The 24700-nt window shown below is 35.8% G+C and overlaps 1 protein-coding gene and 1 non-coding gene across 19 annotated transcripts in view; both read left to right on the forward strand.

Moving 5' to 3' along the window:
- The window catches only part of SSBP2 (single stranded DNA binding protein 2), a 345880-nt gene that overhangs the window by 120088 nt on the left and 201092 nt on the right, over nt 1–24700 (forward strand). For all 18 annotated transcript variants that reach the window (XM_077139285.1, XM_077139283.1, XM_077139269.1 and 15 more), the window contains one exon: nt 11923–12007. In XM_077139285.1, coding sequence (XP_076995400.1) covers nt 11923–12007 — 85 coding nt within the window. The remainder of the gene's footprint in view (nt 1–11922; nt 12008–24700) is intronic.
- On the forward strand, nt 11708–11814 carry LOC143665873 (U6 spliceosomal RNA). Its single transcript, XR_013167268.1, has one exon. It is a non-coding gene; the product is annotated as a U6 spliceosomal RNA (small nuclear RNA).

A 24700-nucleotide genomic window follows, 5' to 3' on the forward strand; every position in this document is an offset into this window, starting at 1 on the left:
GAACTGAAGTTTCCTGAATTGTAACTCAGTGGTCATCCCAGTAACACATAGTTTCTTAAACACAAAGCTGAGTGCAGTGGCCCACTATTAATTAGAAATTAACAACATTTCCCTTTTTGAGCATGTCAGGTGGCTAATTACAGGCAGTTGATATAAATGGGAATCAGAAAAGTTGTCTCTTCTAAGTCCCATATATTGAGGAATCCCTAAGTCACTGGTAGCTGTGTAGAGGGGGAGGGGATGGTTTCCACAGTACTTAAGAAATGAGTTGGAGTACGTAGAAGACAAAGGTAGGATTACAAAGGCTGTTTTATCTTGGACAGGTATCTACCACATTCATATAATGGCTGGTATTGCTCAGATATCATAAAACTGCCCATAATCAGAAGAAGGAGGCTTGAAATATAAACAATTAATACTATACTCACACAAGAGGCAAAATAATATAATAATAAAAATTTTTAAATTCAGATTTGCTTCTAACTTTGTGACCTTAGGCAAGTTATATTTAACCTCTAAACTTCAATTTCCTCATATATAAAATGGAGATAATATAGGAGGATTAAATTATGAACATATGATATTTTGTATATGCTTGAATTAAGTACATGCTTAATAAATGCTAGCTATTTTGTTGACACTTTAAAATACAGATTTATTGCTAATCTAGGATTCCTGTGGGAATTTTATGACGGGGGCAAAATTTAATGGTTGCATATTAAAAAGTATTAAGTAATGCTAAAAAATAATACAAGTACATGGAAATCAGAGTTCTTAAGGTGAAGAGCAGGTCTATGTATATTTCATGTAAAACCTTTGATCTTATGAAAGAATAGTTTTCTTCGGTAAGGATTATGAGTAACTAACATTCATTGATTATATATTTTTGGGCCAGCAAAAGAGAAATGACCTTCTTAGTTATTAAGATTTGAATTTAAAATAACATAGCTTGTTCCTTAGAAAAATTGTTTTCCATGGGATTTGTCTTTAATTTTTATTTTCAGGTAGTCCAGATCTGGCCAGTGGCATAAATGCTATATTATTATGCTAGCATTCTATCTTCTGGGACACATCTGGCATGTTTATTCATCTTTGTAGCCTGTTCCTACAGCAATTTTACTTTCTGTGTTCCCTTGAGATATTAGCAGCTAGCTCAGTCATTTCTACTTATATCCTCAGGAAGAGAAGGGAAAATAGTGTTTGAGTGAGGACCCTCAGTTTTGGAATCCTGAGGTTTCCCCTGATTTATGTCTGGAAAGCACTTAATAAATAATGATACATTCAAGACCAAAGTCTTTAATATTTTGTATGTTTTGCTTTACTGTAGTTAGTGTCTATCTTCTTCATCTGTAAGATACAAATTTTCACTTGTTTCTATCAGGAATAAAGAAACTGTAAATCTATAGCCTATTTATAATGATGAGTCCCCTATATTTCAGAGATAATAATTTTGTTTCATTTTTAGTAGATGGAAGGGACTAGAGGAATTGAGAAGCTCCTCAGTCACCACCATTTCAGATTGTAGAGAGAGGAAAGCTGTTTCTATGGAGGTCCAGAATTTCATGCCCCTGGCTTCATGAGAATCAAGGAACCAGTTCAGTGGGTCATTAGAGTACCTTAATAACATAGATCAATAAAATCCCTCCATCTTAGGACAGATCAAGTTCTGTTATGAACCTTACCTACTAAATAGCCTAATTCTTCCTCTAACAGATCAGTCTACATTTTCATATGATTATTTTCACATTGTTATTATATCAGCCAAAAGCATTTGCCAAGAACATTTGTGAAATTTTAATGGTGTATGAGGTGTAATGTCTACATAGACATGTCCTTAGTTGCTTTAGGAAATTGAGAAATATTTCATGATTAAACTCATTACTAATTGTGATATACTGCATATACGTAGTATATTTGGTATACTATGTACCAAATACCTGGTACGGCATATTGCATGTACTAGGTATTTAATACATATTTGAAATATTATTGGAAGAAAGTCATTGTTTTAATTTTTTTAATTCATGAAGCATTTGTAGAACCCTTCTGATTTACCCTTCATATTTTCTAAATAGAAAGCAGGACTAGAAAAGTTAAGTGATTTCGCTACTATTCAGGAAAGCTACACTTGGATAATTGCAAAATGTGGACTAGAGTCATGTGTGTCCTGACCCTTAGTGCAACTTTTTTCATTCTTACGGTATGGCCAATTGTTCTAAAACATTAGCATGTGTTTTAGTTTGCTAATGCTGCTGGAATGCAATGTACCAGAAACGGGTTGGCCTCTATAAACAGAATTTATTAAGTCACTTCTTTACAGTTCTAAGGCCATAAAAATGTCCAAACTAAGGAATCCAGATAAAGATACCTTGACTCAAGAAAGGCCAATAGCATCCAGAACACTTCTGTCAGCTGGGAAGGCATGTGGCTGCTGGTCCTTTGACTACTGGTTTCAAACAGCTTCCACAGGGGCACCTTCTTTCTGCATCTCCAAACATCTCTGGCTGTGTCAGCTTTGAGCTTTTTCCAGAATGGTCCCCCTTAAGGGTACCATTAGCTGATTAAGACCCACCTTGAATGGGTAGAGATACATCTCCATGAAACCCACCTAACCAAAAGGTCACATTCAACTGGGTGGATCACATTTCCATGGAAACAGCTTAACCAGAAGGCACTACCCTAAACAATAGGTTTGCCCCACATGGTTGGATTTGGGGGAGAACAAAGTTTTCTGGAGTACATAAAAGTTTCGAACCAGCACAGCATGGCTCATAAAACTAGGGCAAAACATGGATTGAGTTTTCTGGAAAGATATCTTTCCCATGTGTAATCACTTCTTAGGGGTAAGAAAATAGAGAGGCTAATAAAATATATAAATCACTTGTGAACATATGAATATCATAGCACTAAAATAAATTTTCCACATTTGATTTTTACAATTAATTTGATACTTTAAATTTATTGATACATTTAGTTCTGGTTTGCTAGCTGCTGGAATGCAATATACCAGAAACAGAATGGATTTTAAAAAGGAGAATTTATTAAGTTGCTAGTATAAAGTTCTAAGGCCAAGATAATGTCCCAATTAAAGCAAGTCTATAGAAATGTCCAATCTAAGGCATCCAGGGCAAGATACCTTGGTTCAAGAAGGCTGGTGACATTCAGGGTTTCTTTCTTGGCTGGAAGGGTACATGGTGAAGTCTGCTAGCTTTCTCTCCTGGCTTCTTTTCACAAAGCTCTCTGGGTGGCATTTTCCTTCTTCATCTGCCAAGGTCGCTGGCTGGTGGACTCTGCTTCTTGTGGCTATATTGTTCTGCTCTGCTCTCTCTGAATCTCTTTCATTCTCCAAAATGTTCCCTCTTTTATAGGACTTCAGAAACTAATCAAGACCTGCCCAAATGGGTGGAGACGTGTCATCACCTAATCCAGCATAACAACCACTCTTGATTACATCACATCTCCAGGGAGATGATATGATTACAGTTTCAAACATACAGTATTGAATAGGGATTATTCTGCCTTTACGAAATGGGATTTTGATTAAAACATGGCTTTTCTAGGGTCCATACATCCTTTCAAAGCAGCACACTTTTCTTAGATTATTGTGGACTTAATTATGAATCTGTTCTGTCTGAATTTTTAAATTCAACATTTGTCCTACTTCTTATACTATTATTTAATTTATCCTTACCATCTCATAACTTTCTGTTGGCCTCCTCAACTATATGATCTTTGAAGGGCAGAATAGTTTTTGAGTTTATAGAAAGGAGTTCATACTTGTCTCAGTTACTATTAAAATGGGACTTAGAACAAGACTGGCCATCGGTCAGTTTCTTTTAAAAGATATATTTCTTTACCTTTTGTGCCAGTCACAGTTAAGGGAAACAGAACTGACAAATATTTGTAAATGTTACTAGATTTTTATAAAAATTGTCTCACATGATTATGGAGATGTACAAGTTCAAATTCCATAGGGCAGGCCATAAGCTGGGAACTCTGATGAAGGTTTTTGAAGCAGTCCCCCAGGACAAGCTAAGCTGGCTGGCTCAAGTAGAGATGGGAATTCTCTCTTCTGATTGCTGAAATCATCACTTCTTTTAAAGCCTTCAACTGATTGGATGAAACTTCTGTTATTGCTGAAGGCAGTCTTCTCAGTTTGTAGCTATAATCAGCCATAGATATAATCAACTTATTGCTGACTGATGTCCATGAAATGTCCTCCTGGTAACAATCAGGTCAGTGCTTGCATGACCAGGCTCAAAGTGGCCGTGAGGCAGTCTTAACTGCCAGTTCAATGGAGTTATTGTATCTTTCTGGTAGTAGCACTCTCCCTTTGGAACTAAGACCTGTAGACCAGCAAAGCTTAAGGTTGCAGGCACAGGAAGCAAAAATTTTTTCTAATGGACGCTAGGGGTAATAGTGAGTGGTGCCACTTCTGTTTCTATTCCTTGATTCCTGAACCTGCGAATCCTGCCTACGGGAGAAATAGCACCATAGAGTGGATGCTGATTTAGAGCTTAAACAGCCTCCTGGAGAGTATTGCCCCAGCCCTGTAACATTTTGCCACCTAGTTAGTAGTGTAGTTGTCTTTTTCTTTTTTGGTGGGGGAGAAACTGTATGGGCTGGGTATCAAACCCTGGTCTCCAGCATGGCAGGAGAGCATTCTACCACTGAACCACCTGTACACACTTTGTAACTGAGTCTCCAAAAGGTCATTCCACTGTTCTGTGAATCCTGCTGCTTCAGGATGATGAGGAAGGAACATGACGAGGCTAGTGAATTCCATGAGTCTGTGCGGTGGGTCCCTTGAGTGGAACCAATGCTTGGAATACCGTGACTGTGGATAGAGCATTCTGTAAGTCCATGGATGGTAATTCTGGAAGAAACACCGCGTGCAGAGAAGGCAAACCCATATCCTTAGTATGTGTTTATTCCTATTTGAACAAAATGCTGCCCCTTCCAGGTTGGAAGTGGTCAGTGTATTTAACCTGCCACAAGGTAGTAGGCTGATCACCTCGCAGAATGTTCCCATTTCAGGGATTGAGTGTAGGTCTCTCTGTTGGCAGTCTGGACACTTAGCAGTGGCTATAGCCAGGTCGACCTTGGTGAATGGAAGTCCGTGTTGCTCAGTCCATGTATAACCTCCATCCCTACTAACATGGCCACTTTGTTCATGAGCCCACTGGGTAATGGTAGGAGTTGCCAGGGAAAGGCAGACAGTAGCCACAGAATAGGTCATCTTATCTACTTGATTATTAAAATTTTCCTCTGCTGAAGTCACTCTCGTGAGCATTCATAGGGGACATAAATATCTTCATGTGTTTGTCTACTCAGAAAAGCCTGTCCATATAACTCTTCCCCAAATCTTTTTATCACCACTTCTCCAATCACGTTCTTATCAAGTCTGTGACAGTCCAGCCAAACCATTGGCAACAGCCCATGAATCAGCATACAAATGCACCTTTGGCCATTTCTCCTTCCAAGCATAGTGAACAACCATATATACTGTTTCACATTCCACTCCCTGGGAGGATTTTCCTTCACTACTGTCCTTCAGTGATGTCCCAGAAAACGGCTGCAGTAGTACAGCTGTTCACTTTAGGGACTTGCTGTATATCATGCAGAACCATCTGCGAATTTCTCTTCCTCAGTCAACTGATTGTAAGGAATTCCCCAAGTGGACATAGCTATGGGCTGAGAAAGAAAAGATATTGTGGTAAGAGTGGGGACAGTGGGCATTTGGACTACTTCTTCATGTAATTTACTTGTGCCTTCAGGACCTGTTCAAGACTACATTGTCTATACTACTTCCATTTTATGATGGAGTGTTGCTGTCCACCCCCAACTTTATGACTTGATGGGTCAGACAACACCCAGTTCTTGATAGACAACTCAGGCCTCGTGGTATATGTGACCCATGGTTGAGCATTCGGTCTCTGCCAATGTCCAGTAGCAGACCAAAAGCTGTTTTTTGAAAGAGTAGTATTTATTTGTAGAGGATGACAAGACTTTGTCCCCAAATCCTTAGTGTCTTTATTGTGATTCTCCTATAGGAGTCTGCCATAGGCTCCATCTCTATTTGCCACGGACACTTTTGGCACCATGGGATCTGTTAGATCATATGGCCCAAGTGGCAGAGCAACTTACAGCTCTTGTTCTGGTCCCCACTTAAAACCAGCAGCTTTTCGGTTCACTTAATAAATGGGCTAGAATCGCACGCTCAAATGAAGAATATGTTGTTCCCCAAATCCAAAAAGGCCAGCTAGATGTTATACCTCTGTTTTTGTTGTAAAGGTGCCAGATGCCACAGCTTTTCCTTCTCCCTAGAAGGTATACCTTGACATGCTCCACACCACTAGGCACCTTGAAATTTCACTGAGGTGAAAAGCCATTGTGTTTTTGTTGTATTTATTTTCCATCCTTTGACATGAAAAATGCCTTACCAATAACTCTAGAGTATTTGGTACTTCTTGCTCACTAGTTCTGTATTATGGACTAGTGTGATGGTTTGTGGGAAGGAGAAATGATCAAAGTTCCTGCAGGCTAGATTATGACATAGGGCCGGAGAGGTAGGCAGTGAAGGTATATTGCTGGCTGAAAACAAACTGTTTCTGGTGGTCTTTACTAACAGCAATTGAGATAAAAAAGCATTTACCAGATCAATAAATGAATACCAGTTACCAGGGGATGTATTGATTTGCTCAGGCAATGATATTCTGGAACAGCAGCTGCAGTAGGAGTTACCACCTGGTTAAGTTTATGATAATTCACTGTCATCCTCCAAGATCCATGTGCTTTCTGCACAGGCCAAACAGGAGAGTTGAATAGTAATGTGGTATGGAAATCACCACAAATGCATCCTTCAAGTCCTTGATGGTGGCACTAATCTCTGCAGTCCATCCAAAATTCATTGTTGCTTTTGATTTACTATTTTGCTAGGTGTATGGGGCAGTTCTAGTGGCTTCCTCTTATCCTTTCCTATCATAATAGCCCTCACTCAAAAAAGTTAGGGTACCAGTGTGGGGATTCTGCCAATTGCTGAGTATGTCTCCTTCAATTATGCATTCTAGAACTGGGGAAATAATTACAGAATGGGTCTGGGGACCCACTGGATCCACTGTGAGATGGACCGAAGCTAAAACTCCATCGATCACCTTACCTCCATAATCCTCTACTCTGACTGGTGGACCACAGTGATGTTTTGGGTCTCCTGGAATTAATATCACTTCTGAGACAGTATCTAAAAATTGCTGAAATATCTGATCGTTTTCTTTCCCCCAGTGTACAGTTACCCTGGTAATAGGCCATAGGTCTCTTTCGGGAAGGCTGGGAAGAAAACTAACAGTATAAATTTTTGGCAGTATAATGGTGTCCTTTGCCAAGCCTTCCCTTCATTCAAGGGGCTCTGGGTCTGTAAACTGTCTCAAGTGTATGAATTGATTAAGGGGCAGTGACATTCTGTTTTTGTAGTTCAAGTTGGACTTTTGTTCACTTGATTTAGAACTCTTCTTTTACAGATCAAGCAAGAATTTAGTAGATTGCCCATCTATTATACCTAGATAGATCTAAGTATAATAGATGGGCAATCTACTAAATTACATAGGTACCCCATGATCTACTGTCCAGTGCCGTAGGTCTCTTCAAGTCAGATTGCTGCTTTGAGTTTCTGTTCATTATGATAGCCAGGCCACTTTGTCTTTGTCGATTTGGTGCTGCCACTAGGCACCTGGCACCCCAGGATCCGATCATCCCCGTTGTGTTTAAGGATCCAAGTTTAGTGACAGTAATTCTCACAATCATATCTGACCTACAGAGGAGAGTGACCACAGAGCTAGTCAGGGAAAATTGAGTTAATCTTACAAATTTAATTCTCTCAGACCTTCTGAAAAGTGTGTCTTCTGGACTTTCCTGGAGTGAGTGAGCAGGTCTTACATGATAAATCCACTGTAACATTCCAATGTCTCTAAGCCTTGGGGATTTTTTATCTTCATTATACCTGAGAAGTTCTGGAATTTCGAACTCAGGTAATATAGACCACCTTTTGGTCCCCGTTTCAGCCAGCCACCGGAACAAACTGTAAGAGCATTTTCTAACCCCTCAAGCTATAACCCTGAATCTATAATCTCTGCTTAGTGGACGCATATCAATAAATTCACCCAGATTCAATTTTCTATTCTTTCCACCATTGTCCCACACCATTTCCACACCTATTTCCATGATTTCTCTATATATAAATTGGAAAAATCATACAGTTCTTATGGAGTATAGTACATCTCCTCATGGGTCACATTTTGTACTTTTGGGGACTGTTGGAACTTCAGTCTAGTTATAGTTGTGGAAGTATAAGAGGGGTGGTGGGGGTGGGTCACAAGAAGAAGTAGAAGTGTCTTGCAAGCTCACTATCTCAGGGCATTCCATTTGTAGTTTCATCTAGTGGAAAAGCATTAATCTCTTCAGACAGAGGAGTGAGAGCTGTTTGCTCAGGGGAGGTGGTTACAAGTTTATGAGGCATAGTAGGATTAATCTCATCAGGTGGAGGTTGGAAGGCAGATTCCTCAGGGCAGACTGGAGGTCTGGAGGCTGGTTCTTTAGGGAAATTTGGAGGCTGGGTGGCTGGTTCCTCAGGGCAGACTATTACAGGTTTATCTGGCTAAGACAAAGCAGAATTTAGGGTTTCAGTGTACCCATAGCCATTGTTAATCAATCCATATGTCCCCATTCCAGTTTTCAGGATCCTATTCCTTTTCCAGTCAGTGCCCTCACTTTAACAGTAGACACCCTGTAACGTTGGGGATTGAGTTTATGTTGTAATTCAGCCACTGGCACAATGAGACTCTGGGTCTGGTTTTCAGAAATCTCAAGACTGTGGCTATGTGAAATAAGATAATCTTTCAGGACACACCTTAAAACTTTCATATTCTTTATGCAGTGTTTAGTTTCAAATTTGAAGCCTTAACTTTATCCTTTTATAACTGTATACAGCACCTTTAGGAGCAACCAGTCAACATTATTATACCTTTTAATTCCACAAAACTCTGTTATGGTGACAAAAACACTTTCATCCAGAGCCTTGCCTCTTGTAAGATTTGAATAGCTGGATCTGGTAGTGATATTTTGCCTATCTTTATTGCCAACTCACACCATAGACTATCAATACTATCTTAATTATTGGAAATGCAATCATTTGTACCTTTGAATCTAATCAAATTTGAATAACCAATTCCCAAAACCCCAGAACCAATTCAGAAATCTCATCCTTAAGATTCTTTTTCTCAAGAACTACTCCCGGTACCAAAACTGTATTAGTTACAGTTCTTCTGGGGAACAGAAGTGGCAGGAGATATATGTAAATAGTATTAGATCTTTATAAGATAGTCTCACGCAACAGTGGGAATGTGTGAGATCAAAGTCCACAGGGCAGGCCACAAACTGGGAACTCAGGTGAAGTTTTTGATGCCTTTCCCCAAGAGAAGCTGGCTGACTGAACTAGAGATGGAAATTCTCTCTTCTCACTGTTGAAATCCTCACTTCTTTTAAAGCCTTCATATGATTGGGTGAGATTTCTGTCATTGTTAAAGGCAATCTCCTCGGTTGATTGTAGATGTAATCAGCCATAGATACAATCACCTTATTGATGATTGAAGTCCATGAAATGTCCTCAGAGTAACAATCAGGCCAGTGCTTGCTTGATCAAACAACTGGACGCCCAAACTGGACCAAGTGGATATATGAACTTAACCATCATACCTTTATTAAAGGAGATCATGTATAGGTAATACAGGATTCTCAAGAATACCATATATAGAGTTATCCTATTTCAGTATAACTTATTATCCCTAAGCTCGATCTTGTAAACTTTTGCTCCTCCACTAAATCCATAAAAGCAAACTTAAAAACAAAAGTTTAACAGTATTAATATTCTAAGATGAACATTTAACTTAATTGGGTGTAAGTAACTGTATCTAATATTTATTTAATAACTTTTAGGGCATACTCCAACTATAAATTATATTTTTCCAGTTTGTGTTACAAGATAACCTTTTAAAAGTAATATTGTAGTAATTTTCAGCAGAGGTCTTATGATACTTGCAAGGAAATTTAAAAAAAGAAGAAATATTAAGCTGTTTATCATAATATTATATATAATATTCTGTGATTAAAGTAAATAAATATAATTTAAAGACTACATTACAAAATTATGGCTTCAAGAACTTTGAAGTTCCTTATGGACATGAAAATAAAAGTGATTGCAGTATATTATAACTCATAACATACCTGATTCAACTGAAGAAATTTTTGTATCCTTTGTATAGCCCTGTACCTTAGACTTTTTGGCTCTTAACCCTGTAGGGGCTGTAGGGAGGCCTAGTGCAAATTTAACTGCTATTACCCTTCTGAAAATTTGTAATTTACTTGTGTTATTTTTGACTTGATGGATTTTTTTGTGTTTTTTGCAGATTGTGGAGATTTAAAGGGAAATGGTACCAATATCCAATCTTCCATGTTTTTCATCTTTGAGGATAATCTTACTTACTGAATTAACTGAGACCTTTGTGTTGTAGGCCTATAGCATATTTTCTCCTAGATGAAGATGAGAGAGAGGGGAGAGAGAAAGAAAGGGATGGACTAAGTTTTTGAAGGCCTGGTTCAAATGTACCAAATTTTATTGTACCGTTATTACCTGTGCCCTCAACCCAATATCCTGTCTTAACAATATATGTATTTTAAGCTAATTGTAATTTTAAGCAAGCTTATTACAGTGTTGATATTATTAAAAATATGCTTACTGTATGTCAGGCTCTGCTCTTCTATTATGTGGTTTAATCTTCTCAGCAACCCTTTTTATAGAGGATGATATTGTTTCCTATCAGTTTAAGTATAACTTGTTCAAGGGTTCCCACAACTAGTAATTAACAGAGCTGACTTCTGACTCAGATATGTCCTACGTCAAAACCTATGTTCTTAACCACTTGGCTTATCCTGTCTTTCGCTTCTAAAGAGTGGAGAATGTGTTTAAAAAATAATTCTATTGATCATTATAATTGCGTTTAACCTAGCGAATACTTTTAGAGGTTTGTTTTCCTGACTTTTGTATTCTTTGCCATGCATGTTATTAGTTTGACAGATGGAAACATGACCACAGTCATGTGTTTTACAAGCAGTGTAAGTTGTTGTTCCCAACCAGTTCTACTTTGCCTCAGCTTCCCATTTTTCTTGAATAGAAGAAAAAAAAAGAATTTTTAAAATTTTCAAAATTGCTAACTATTTTGGTAATTGTAGGGGAAATGCAGGAGGACATTTTAAGAAAATGTATTTATTTGACATGTGTGGTTTAATGGACAGGGATTGGCCTGGGAATTGAACAAAATTATCTTGAAAAGTTAATGAATTACTTAATTCCTTAATGATTAAGTTAGAATATTTTCAGTTTTTTATTTTTCATAGGATAATTGCGAAAAATGTTTGATTGTTTCAATTAAGTGTAGTAAGTCAAATAGAGTAAACAACCAACGAAGGATGATGGGTTTTTTTATTGTTTAAAAATTATCCTTTAGAAAAATCTCATTTAGCATTTCTGAAAGGTGTCTAGGTGTCTAGATGTCGAACTCCTCAACTATTGCGTAAAGAGTCTTGCTTGAATTTAAATTTTTCTAAAAAATATTTGTCGTGGAGAAGAAAACACATTTTTTATAAAGAATAATATATCATGCTCGCTTCGGCAGCACATATACTAAAATTGGAATGATACAGAGAAGATTCGCATGGCCCCTGCACAAGAATGACATGCAAATTCGTGAAGCGTTACATATTTTTTTAAAAGAAAAAAAAAGGAAGAATAATATATCCCTTCTAGTTTTGAATTTGTGATTTTTCATATTGGCATTATATGACTTCTTAAATGTTATTTTAATTACTTTATAGTGTATTTTGGGATCTCTACTGTGCAGCTCCAGAGAGACGGGAGACATGTGAACATTCAAGTGAAGCAAAAGCCTTCCACGATTATGTAAGTTAAATATAGTTTTACCAAGTTATAGTGTCAGTTTTCTTTTTAAACTACTGGTCTTGAAAACCCATTGGCACATCTGTTCTTTTTCTTTGGTACTTAAGAAACTGTTGGTTCTTTGTTTCTTGAAAATAATAGGGTCGTAACTTTGAAGTAAAGTATAAATGGGTGCTTGATTCTTATTGAAGGAGAGTAGTCCTAACTCCAAGCTATTAAAGGTATTTATCTTTAAGCATGTTTGATTTGCAAAATTTCAGGCTTATAAAAATTAAGTAGTAATTCCTTATTTTGCAAAAAGATTCATCATAAAGTTTCTGTAAATGATAAGCTCCTCTTTTGCACATTCTTAAAATATCAATTTAAAAAAAATCAATATTCAATTCTTCTCTTTTTGAAACTTTTGTTTACATATTATATGACTAAATATCTCCCCTCTGAATTTAGCTGTACAATAAAATGTATTGTAGCTTAAAGGAAAAGACTAGGCAAAAGAGCAGAAATATCAGTGCAAAAATAAAAATATGAATTTTACAAAAGAATTCTTAAAGGTCAGTGGACTGTAGTTTGCTAGGTGATACACATTTAGTATTCTTCAGAAGAATGGCAAACCTGGTTTTAGAGAGCTGATAGCATCAGAAATAATTATTTTTTAAAAAAGAAAAGAAAAAAACAAGATTTTCTTTAGGAAATAATTGCAGATAAGAATGAAGAAACACTACTATAAAGAGACTGGGAAACATTTTATATTTTTAAACTTGACCGCAATGGAGGGCAGATTGAATTGGGAATGGAAGAAATCTAGTTTCCTGGGTTGCGAGGAAGTGGAATTAGAGCTGGAGCCTGAGGAAATATCTAATAGTAGGAACCCAAAACATATCCAGGAGGATACTTGTCTAGTTGGTAGAGGGGAGCATCATTCTGAATAAATAATCTCATTAACCAGAGCCAGGGTCCAAAAGTGAACAAAACTTGTTCTTCTAAAGGAAATACTTCGTTTGTAGACTGAAGAGTAGAAATGGCCAGATGAATTCTAGTCTTAAATATAGCTCAAGGAAGAGTATGACTTAAGAGAAGCAAATCCAGGGGCACCTGGCAGGGACTGTGCAATACTTTAAACTTGTGCTAACCTCATTAAAGTAAGAGAATATGTAATTACCTTGTCTGATATTGATTGAACTCATAAAGGTTGATGTGTACTAAACATAGCTTTTGGAGACAAGGTGAACAAAAGGGATGCTACTGCACAAAAAAGAAAAACTAGAGAAAAGGAAGGGCCCAGGACACAGTTTTTAGGTGAACAATCTCTTCTTTCTTTTTAACCTCTGGGTAATGGCAGAAAGTAAAGCAGAGATCCATAAAGAGTATAAGGAATCTAACTCGAGTGAGGTACCCCATCTCATCCGTCTGTTATATCAAGAGAGATGTATCTAGATTTGGCCTGCCAATCTTGAGCAAGTTGTTTTTAAAATAACCACTAATTTTGACAAAAGGATGGCATTGGGTGGTGCCAGTATTCTACTCCTGAAGAAGGTACACTATTTGCAAATCTATATTATATGAAATTAATTATATAAATAATTTTTGAAATTTCATGTGTGGAAAGGTTGCATTTTACTGTTTGCTATGGAGACCTTATGGGAAATAGTGGCCTAATTAAGCAGCTCTTTTTAGAAACATTAGACAATTCATTATTGTTGTCATCATTGTCATCAGCTTGCATTCGTAAAGCACTTTCGGAAATTCAGAGAACACATTCCATTTATTAGCTTTAGGATCCCATTTAAATATTTCAAAGTTTTTGAAAATGACCATTGGCCAGGGGGTGAAATGATATTAGAGGAACTGTAAAAGACGATCAGTACTTTAGCATGTAATTTGGTCCTAAGAACATGTACTTTAGAAAATATTTTCCATTTCATTCAGAATTTGGATTTTAGCAGACATTTAACTTTATCTTACATATTGGTTTTAAGAGGTTCGAATCATCCTCAAATGACATTTTTATTACATCCTCAAATCAGTTTCTTTTCAGTGAAAATACAGCTACAATTTTCTTTTGAAATTGAGGTTGATGAAAAGGTAGAACTTGACTTATGTAATTTTATTTTACAGTTGTATTTTAGAAAAACATTTGTTTTTTAATAGTACAATTTTATAGTAATTATATGAATATCATAGCCTGAATTCTTGTTAGTAGACAATATCTGAAATGATCAACATATAGATAATGAGGTTTAACAAATAGATAATGAGGTTTTAAAGACTTGGGGTAAAAACAGGAAATATAGAAACAGACAATAAGATTTTGGTAAGAGTCTAGAATGTACATTCCTGTATTAAAGGTCATTACAGAATCATTTCTATGATGGTAATTAATATATATACATACTGATTTTCATGATAGTTCTTAAGGAAGCGTTATGAACAATATTTTCTTCAATAGCTGCATCTTTTGAATAAAAAAATTACTCTGGTATGTTAAAAAGTAGTCTTGCTATGTTATAGTCATCCCTTATAAGATTGAAAGGATAATAAAGATAAACTAGTTGGTTTAAGAAACAGTGGAGGCATGAGATAAGTAATGTATAATCCTTTTAATTAAAAAATAGTCTAACTTGTTAAAAGTGATTATCTTTTGATATTAAGATTATCTATGATTATGATTTTTGCCTACATTTGAATGTTTTCCAAATATCTATAAATAATTTTAATTTATATTCATAAAAGTTATGTTTAAAAAGATGAATTTTACCTTTAATGAGTTCTGCTCTCTTCTAAAATTAGAACCTGAAAAACCTAGTAAAATGAAACTTAAATTTGAGGATGGCCATATGTTTTCATATCTCCATGTTACATACATAAGCATTTATCATCAAAGATTTTTTTTATATGAACATATTAAGAAGAGATTGATAAACTGAGTAAATATAATTTGGGTCATACTATGATTTTTAGTAAACTGTTGCTCTGTAATTATTGTTTGGCTTCTTAAATTTTTAAATTTGTTTTCTGATAATTTATTTCCCTGTTTAGAATACAGATTTTTGTCACTTTATGATTTTGTCTGCCAAATGATTATAGATGCAGTGTTAATTAATATCCTTTTCCTGGAAAAATCCCTCTGGCCATACTTATTGTGAGAAAAAAAAGAGAGAATATGCTTCAGATGAGTAAAACCTTGATCTTCTTGCATTTATATTTTAAAATATGTGAATTTAAATATTTAGCATCTGTATGCGATGTAAATGTAAAATAAAATTTAAAAATCAGTAGGAAAGACTGTGTAGCGATGCACTTTTGGATGTCAACATCATAAAAGCCTCAAGAGGTATGAGTACTGTATAAGTTAGGGTAATGGTTCTTGATAGGAATGAGAAGGGTTTAGGATTGGGGTGGTGCTCATGGCACGGGCTTCTGAAGTAGGTGACAAAGTTCTCTTTTTCTCAACCTGGGTATTAATTACAGGGGTATTTGCTTTATAATATTTCATAGTGTCATGCATTTATCTTGCATGGTTTTCTGTATCTGTTTTATTTTATAATAACAAGATTAAAAAACACAATTAAAGTAATTAACTTTAGAAAAAGAATAGGCACAGTAGTTTATAATGTTTTTCTGGGCGTTGCTAGATTTGATCCTGAGAACTGGTAACAGAAAATCTAGTGATGATTCCCATTTCAGGGTCTGTTCCCTCTCTGTTGTGGCAGATGCTATGAAGTACATATACCTGTTGATTTTCTAGAAGAAATGGGAAAATAAGATCCAGGGATGCTGGAAGGAAATTTAATATTTAGGAATTTATTTTATATGAGATTCTATAGAGATTTTACTATGGAGTGATTGTATTGATTCATTGCTAGGAGAGATCTAGCATGGCCCTGATATTTTATCCTGAGTTGAAGCCAGGTTCATCTGAGTCATAACATTTTAATTATTGCATATTATTATATCATCATTAAAAAGTAAGCCGTCATCTCAAGTGACTAAAAATAATACCTACTAACCTGTAAAGTTTATTGTGCTAGCTTTTATTTTCTCCCTATTACGTGTTTTTATTTTGCTCTGAAATGAAAGCAATGCTTTAACTGGACTGAATGTTTTTCAGATTTTTTTTTTCCTGCTACAACTTGACATAGAATTGCTTTCTCAGTGTATTTTTGTTTCATTCATTTCCAAAATATTTAGAAAATTTATCAGTTTGTACTGTGAAACTTTTAAAGAAAAAGAAGTATGGGCCCCACCCTAATCAAACGGTGGAGTGAGATGCTTCAGGGTTTGGGTCCCCCACAAAAGCTTTGAACAGCTACCAAGAACTGGCGAAACATCTTCCAAAAAGCTTCAGAAAACATCTAAAGGACTGCAGTAACAAAACAAGTGCCAAATAAAAAAAAAAGACCTCTTAAAAGTGGTAGGTTCTTGTGGCACCCTGGCTGGCCCCTTCCTCATCCCCTCATGGCTTTGTGCAGAGCTGACTCTCGCTCCCAGTGTAGATCCCCGTCCAAATCCAGAGGGAGCTGAGTAACCCTCTTGTACACAGTGGGAGCGTGAACATCTGGCCCATTCCGTCTGGTGAGGGCCTGAGGACCTCACAGTCCCAGAACTTGCCCTGGGTGTAGAAGGCGGCTCTTGCTCCAAAGAATGCTGTAGGAGAGCAGTCAAGTCATACTGCCTGGAGCAAAGGATTGCTGGCTGTACGACAGATAAAGCAATGTCTGGGACCCTGAGGAAAATGTTTCCTAGGGAAGAGGGAGCATTCGTGTCCATGTAAGTGGGAATTCCTGGGGCCATGTGTCCATGCCCAAGAATAGAAGCTTGTGCAGAAATTATCAGGAAAGCCCTTACACTTTGGCCTGGAGCTATTCTCCAAACTCAACTGTTTAAGACTTGAAGGAGAGCATTCCCACAGTCTGCAAAGACTGCATCGTTCTTCTTCTCCTTTTTCTTCCTTCTTCCCCCTTCCTCCTTTTTCTTCTTTTTTGTTCCCGCCAGGCACTCAAGGAAAGTTCTGTTGTAACATTAGCCGGACACAAGATTTAAGGAACAGATAACTCAGGATCTAAATTACAGCTATAGCACGAAAATAGCAAAATGTCCAGGTTTCAATAGAAAATTACAAAGCATACAAAGAAACAGGAAGCAATGGTTTAAGCTAAGGAGAAGATTAAAGCATTAGACACCATCAGGAGGAGGATCCAGGTCCGGGACAATCAAGACCAAGACTTCTAAAAAATGGCCCTAATTATGTTCAAAGAACCAAAGGAAAATATAGACAGAACTAAACCAAATTTGGAAAACAGTAGAGGAACACAAAGAGATTATTGATAGATGGATATTATGAAAAGGAACCAAACAGAGCTGGAGACCATAGTAACAAAAGTTAAAAATTCCCAACAGCAGATTGGACCTGGCAGAAGAAAGAATCAGAAAACTTAAAGATAATTGAAATTGTCTAGTCAGAGATGCAGAAAGAGGAGTGAATAAAGAAAAGGGAGCAGAGCCTGAGACGCCATCAAAGATACCAATACATGCTTTGTGGGAGTCCCAGAAGAACAAAGAGGACGGGGCAAAGAGAATATTCAAGGAAATAATGGCTGAAAACTTCCTGTTCTAGTTTGCTAGCTGCCGGAATGCAACACACCAGAGACGGAGTGGCTTTTAATAAAAGGGGATTTATTTTGTTAGTTCTTCAGAGGAAAGGCAGCTAACTTTCCACTGAGGTTCTTTCTTACGTGGAAGGCACAGGATGGTCTCTGCTGGCCTTCTCTCCAGGCCCCTGGGTTCCAACAACTTTCCCCAGGGTGACTTCTTTCTGCACCTCCAAAGGCCTGGCCTGAGCTGCAAGTGCTGAGATGAGGAATGCCAAGCTGCTAGGCTGTGCTACATTGCGCTCTCTCATTTAAGCACCAGCCAATTAAGTTAAATGTCATTCATTGCAGCAGGCATGCCTCCTAGCTGACTGCAGATGTAATTAGCAACAGATTAGGTTCACGTACCATTGACTTATGGCCGCAGCAACAAGACTAGGTATGCTCACCTGGCCAAGTTGACAACTGAATCTAACTAACACATTTCCCAAATTTAAAGATTGACATGAACGCCAAACAGGATGAACTGAAATAGACCTACACTGCACCGTGTTATAAACTGTTGGATGCCAAAGATAAGGAGAAAATCCTGAAAGCTACAAGAAAGAAGCAATGTAGGCTGTATGAGATTAAGTGCTGATTTCTCAATGGAAACCCAGGAGACAGGAAGGCAGTGGGAAGACATATTTAAAATGTTGAATGCTTAAAATTGCAAACCAAGAATTCTTTGTCTAATAAAACTCTTTTAAAAAATGAGGGAGGAATTAAGACATTCTCATATAAATAAAAGCTGAAAGAGTTCATAACCACTAGACCAGCCCTGCAAGAAATGTTAAAGGGAGTTCTTCAGGTTGAAAAAAAAGGATCCTGGACGATTGACTAAGGTCATGTGAAGAATTAAAGATCTCTGGTAAAGAACAGGACATGGATAAATACAAATACTAGCACCACTGTATTTTTTTTTAAATTTATAATTCCACCTTTCCTAAAGGAACTAAAAGGCAGATGCATAAAATATAATAAAAAATCAATGGTTTTGGACTTGATGTATAAAAATATATTTTGTGACCAGAACTATATAAAAGTGGGGGGTAGAGGAACATAGTTTATATATGCTATTGAAGTTAATTTGGTATCAAAACAAACGAGATTGTTGTGGATTTAGGATGTCAAAATTTAAGCCCCTTGATAACACAAAGAAAATATCAGGGAATGTGCAAACTCACAGAAACAGAAAGCAGAGCACAGGCTACCAGAAGTTAGAGCAGGGGCAATGAAGGATTAATGCAGAAGGAGTGTTGGGTTTCTGTCTGGAGTGAAGGGAGGGTCCTCGTAGTGGATATTGGGGAGGGGACTGTAGCACTGTGAATGTGATTAATCCCACTAAACCGTATGCTTGGGAGAGGTTGGGATGGGAAGATACATGTTGTATATATGGTTATGCAATTTAAAAAAAAGAGAGAGAAACTAAAGAGATAATGACCCTTAAATGCAATACATGATACTGGATGGGATCTAAGAATAGAGTGAAAAGGCTCAAAAGGATATTATGGGACATAAGCAAAAAAATGGAATGGAGAATGTAAGCTTTATAACAATGCTAAATTTCTTAAATTTGATAACTGGACTTAAAGTGGTAACATAAGTGAATATCCTTCTTCATAGGAAAAGTGCATGGCGGTATTATGTGTTCAAGGAGTAAAATGTAACTAGCCTGTTCTCAAATACTCAGAAAAAGAATATAGACAGACAGAAAGATATGGCAAACGTGGCAAAATGTTAAAATTTGTCTATCTGGAGAAGCAGGCATATGTTGGAGTTCTCTGTATGGGGTTTTTGTATTATTTTTGCAACTGTCCTGAGTATTTGAAATTATTTCAAAATTGAAAATAAAAAGTCGAGTGAGTATAAGTTCAGTTCTCTATTATGAATGAAAGATATCTTAAATGTCCTAAAGCAATAAGAGAGCCAAAATATATTATTGCTTTAATGTGATATTTTGCTACCAAAATCACAGTATTGTATTTAACTCTTTGAAAGTAGAGAATTAGACTTGATCTGCAGAATCTGTCAAATAGTAGGTCCTCAATAAATACCAACAAAATGTACTAGTCTGTTAGTTGGGATCTGTAAAACCTAATAGGGAATGTTTCAGATCGTTCAAATGTTCAGGTAAGGTGACGGGCTTGTGTCGTAGTTGTTGATAACATGTGACTGAATTTTTGTATTCTTCCCTGTTGATAACATCCAGAAGGAATTGTATTATAGGTTTGTTATAGTAATGAGATACTTTTTAAAAATGATATAGAAACATTTATGATATTATTTAAATAAAATAATAGATTATTTTTCATTCACACCTCTTGAAGAGTTTTATAGATAATCATATATTATTTGGGGAAAATATTTTTATAGAAAATCCTCCAAAGTCAGGTGCTCTCCCTCTGCCATGATCCTGTGACGTCTTCTGCATACTTCCTTAATGGCTCCGAAACATTATATTATTGTAGTAACGTGTTTTCTTAGTAATTTGTGAGCTTCCTCAGGGAAGAGGTTTTTTTTTTAAATTTTTTTATTAAGTTTTGAAATTAAAAAAATATGACAGGAAGGAAACACAAACATTCTTAACATGATCATTGCATTCTCTATATATAATCAGTAATTCATCATATCATCACATAGTTGCGCATTCATCATCATGATAATTTCCTAGAACATTTGCATCAATTCAGAAAAAGAAATAAAAAGACAACAGAAAAATAAAATGAAAACACACAAAAAAGTTATACGTACCATACCCCTTACCCCTCCCTTTCATTGATCACTAGCATTTCAAACTAAATTTATTTTAACATTTGTTCCCCCTATTATTTATTTTTATTCCATATGTTCTACTCCCCTGTTGACAAGGTAGATAAAAGGAGCATCAGACACAAGGTTTAGGGAAGAGGTTTTGTCCTATGTCTCTTTCATCCCCTGTACCCAGGGGATGGGTACCTGACTTGAGATATTCAAATTCATGTCTGGTGTTCATGTAAATGAATGAATAAAATATTATCTATTACTTGTTTGTCATCTCTTATATTAATAAAACTTGTTATATAGTTGTAGGAAGGTTATCTAATACTCCTTTTTTACACACTTTGTATCTCAATACCAATTTAGATAAGTTGTAAGAATATAATTGAATTAAAGCAGGTAGCAGAGGCTTCATATATGGGGCAGCCCTGGGAGATACAGCAGTGAACAAGAGAGATACAGTGTCTATTCCAACAGGCTTACCAGACATAGAGCAAAGAGACCTTTTCCAAGAAGTTTGAAATACCAAGTAGTGAAATACATGCAGAATTACAGAGATATAGTATCATCTTATATTGCTGGATCAGCCAAAATTTATAGATATGAAAGAACATGGAGAGAGACCAAAGCAGATTGTACGCATAACTTTCAATGTGGGTTTAAGTTTTGGCATGTAATAGGGCCTTAGTAAATGCTGATATGAATGGTGTCACCACGGACTGTCATTCTCCTAAACTGAATTAGAGATCCTAATAGATTGGGATGAATGAGTAAAGTTACATTTTAAATCCATTAAAAGGATAGAAACCTTTTTAGGATAGATTAATGTCCATCAGTTTGTATATAGGCCTTTGTTTACATCGACAGGTGGGGTCATTTATGATATTCACTTTTAGCCCTTTCTTATCTACCGTGTTGGGTCTGTCCTGGTTGTCATTTCCTTTAGGATCTGGTTTTAATTCTTTTGTCTTATATAAACCTTATAAACCACTGATATTCCTTCTAGGGTAAGGCAGTCTTTATTTTCACTTGCTTGCCAGCTTGTTTAGTTTTGTTTTTTTTCTTCATGTAAAGTGTGTTGATTTGAAGAAATACATTCACTCACTTTACCTGGTGCATGTGGCTGAATTCCTAGCTTGTCATTTGGGCCTGGGATTGTTTCTCAGGACTGTAATGGCTGCATCTGCTATTTTTCTTATTTTTTTTGAACTGAGATTCCCTGTAGGGCAATAGGTCTTTTCAGCCCTTTGATGAGAAATATAAATAAAGGATGATGATCCAGGAGACTATAGTGTCCTGTGGAAGAATTCTACTTTACCTTAAAAAAATGTACAGCATTGTAATGTACATAATTTTATCAATAGTATGAAGTCCATGAAGAAATGAATGAAGAAACTAACATAGAAAAGAAAGAAAAACAGATGACTTCATTTAAGATTTGATTTTGATATGCAAAGTAGTATTTTGTTCAAAGTATGTATTTTAAAGGAAATTCGTGATAAATTCCTCTTCCCCACTAATATATTAATTTTTATTAAAATCTAATTTCTGGTGAATTTTAAAAAATAAAAAAAATCTTTATTTACTATTTTTTAAGCTGAGTTGCACTGCCTATAATTATGTTGCCAATAAATAAACTAAAATTTGAAATATACTACTCTTTTAAAAATGACATGCATTTCTTATTTAATGTTAGTGATATAAAATTCATAAATTTAGATGTCTAGAAGATAAATTATTCTGAGATATTTTTAAGTAGGAATATATCTAAATACTTAATTTGTGTCATATTTCTATAACAACTTTTTAATATGTTATACAACTTGGTTTAAAATAAATATATTTTAGTAATTAAAAAAGTGAAGTTCTCTGTTATTTCTATTCCTTTTCCCTTTGATATGAGGGAAAGAAGCTAAAAATCACTGGTAAAACTACTAATCACTTATCCCAAACCAGTTTTCAGTTGGGTTTTATTGTTTTGTTGCGGGGGGGGGGCTAGTACTGAGAAGATTAGGTGTTATCTCTTTTCAAAATAAGTGCCTTACAATTTTATTTATTGTGTCTTTGAATAAACATGTTCTAGGAGGTGGAGCAATAGTTAGCCAAGAAATAATGGATATTTCTAGAATTTGTGACACACTATTTTGTACTCATAAGAAGGGGTTACTTATTTTCCGACTCCATGAAATATCTATAAATTTGATTGCATTTATTTTGAATATTAAGTTTTGCTTTCTTTCACGTATATTTGACTGATGATTCCCCTGTCCCTTGGGTTTAAAACCACAACAACTGCTACTTTAATACTAGGAATTATTTGCAGCTGGGCAGTGTAGATATTATCAGTGCCCAAAGCTTAGGTGGTAAATTTTGAAACTTCTCTCTATAAGTAGATTTTCAGAATTTCTTCAAAAAGAAGGTACAGCTCTTTTAAAGGAGGATTTAAGTTTTTTCTTAACAGAGTAAAACTTTTAAGATATGTGTGATGCTTTGTGTTAAGATAATTATATTTTTAAAGGAGAAGAAAGCATAACTCTGCTCTGGAGAAGATTATTATTCAGGGCAATAATTTGGGGACAGAATTTAGTGTCATTCTTCTTATATTTAGTTTATTAACTCTCTTTTGAAAACACATTTATGTACAAGTTACCTTGATGGAAGGTGCAAAGATTTATGAATATTTCTCCCCACCAGGGACTCATAATCTGTTTGGAAGAGGTATATGAGCTGTGTATCAAAGGTTAATTGCTACAGGTGTAATATGGATAATAATATGTGCTAGACTGTGAGTTCAGACATTGAATGTGCACTGGCTTTTAAATGATAAGTAGGATTTATATTAAAAAAAGATGTGTGGGGGAAAGTATATCAAAGAGAATGACATGATGTAGGGAACATTAAAGGTACATTTAAGGATCAGTAAGTAGAGTGGTTTGACCAGGGTAGAAAAATCAAATAGAGAATCATTAGGAGGTCACTAGCTCCACAGTCGAAAGACTGCAATGCTTCACTTACAGATGGTAGAATTGTAAAATTGTAAGAAGTCTGTGAAATTTTCCTTTGAAATGGTTTCATACTGAGTTCCCTGGAACCTTGGAGTACAATGGAGCATCCATAGATGGTGCCTGTATCTGGGAAAGGGGAGAACACCCAGCAGAGATACTCTTGGCATCCTTCTCTTTGAACCAAAACAGCTCAGTTCTCACCTCCCCAACACCCTTATTTTTTCTTTCTAATTAAATGGCATTTCCATACAACTAGTTGCCTATAACAAAAAGGAAGCATCATCATCTTCTTCTTTTTTTTTAATCCCTTTTATTCTTCTCTTTTATCTCTAACTGGTCATTTAAAAAAATCTGTTAATTCTATTGCCTAAGCATTTCTTACACATGTCCTCTTCTCTCTAATTCCGATGCAAATGCCTTAGATTTGGGTCTTAATCAACAGCTTTTCTTGCATCTGCATCTCTTTATCTACCCTTGAATGACCAATTCTTTTTTTTTCCTTTTAAACTTCCTTTATGTATTTATAAGGCCTGAATCCAAAACAATCCAAAAACTTTAAATAATAAAAAGGTTTAAAACTGCTTATTTGGTCCAACTTGGTTATTTTATTGGATAAGAAATTTGGTCCCCAAAGAAGTAAAGGATGTGCCATTGTTTAAAAATTTAATGTGGTTTAGCTAGGGATATTCAGGTTTTCCAAATTTTCATTGAGCACTTTTTCAACTAGATGAAATTTTTGTGTCTGCAATGGAGAGTCATTTTGTTAGCAAAGTAGACAATTGTACTTTAAAATGATTAATCTGAGGGCAGAGAAACTGAAAAAAGAAAGGACTAAAGGCAAAGACTATGAGGAGGTTATTACTTTGAGATGAGCTGAAATGACCCTGAACAAGGATTGTGGCAGATAAAATAGAAAATAAAGGATGAAAATGGAGACTAAAAAGATGAGTTGTAAAGATTGAGGAAGATAGAAACATAGAAAATAATTTGCAGTTAATATGACTGATGAACTGAGACTTTGATAATATTAGCAGGAATCTAAAATTTGGAAGGAAGAAAATAGAGAAATTACAGGAGTGGGTTAAGAAGTAAGTCAGTAGGATACAATAAGAATTGAGGATGAAGGAGAGAAACTTGAAATAAATACTCATAACTTGAACTAAATACTCATATTTAGGGGGCAGTAGGAGAGAAGGAGTTAGAATTAAGGGAGACAGGAAAAAATATAACACATTGAAAGGTAAATACTACTCTACGAGACTGTTTTCTAAAATGAGGGGAAGATTAAGATATTCCTAGATAAA

The sequence above is a fragment of the Tamandua tetradactyla genome, chromosome 21 (assembly GCF_023851605.1).
Source record: "Tamandua tetradactyla isolate mTamTet1 chromosome 21, mTamTet1.pri, whole genome shotgun sequence".
In the NCBI taxonomy this organism is placed as follows: domain Eukaryota; kingdom Metazoa; phylum Chordata; class Mammalia; order Pilosa; family Myrmecophagidae; genus Tamandua; species Tamandua tetradactyla.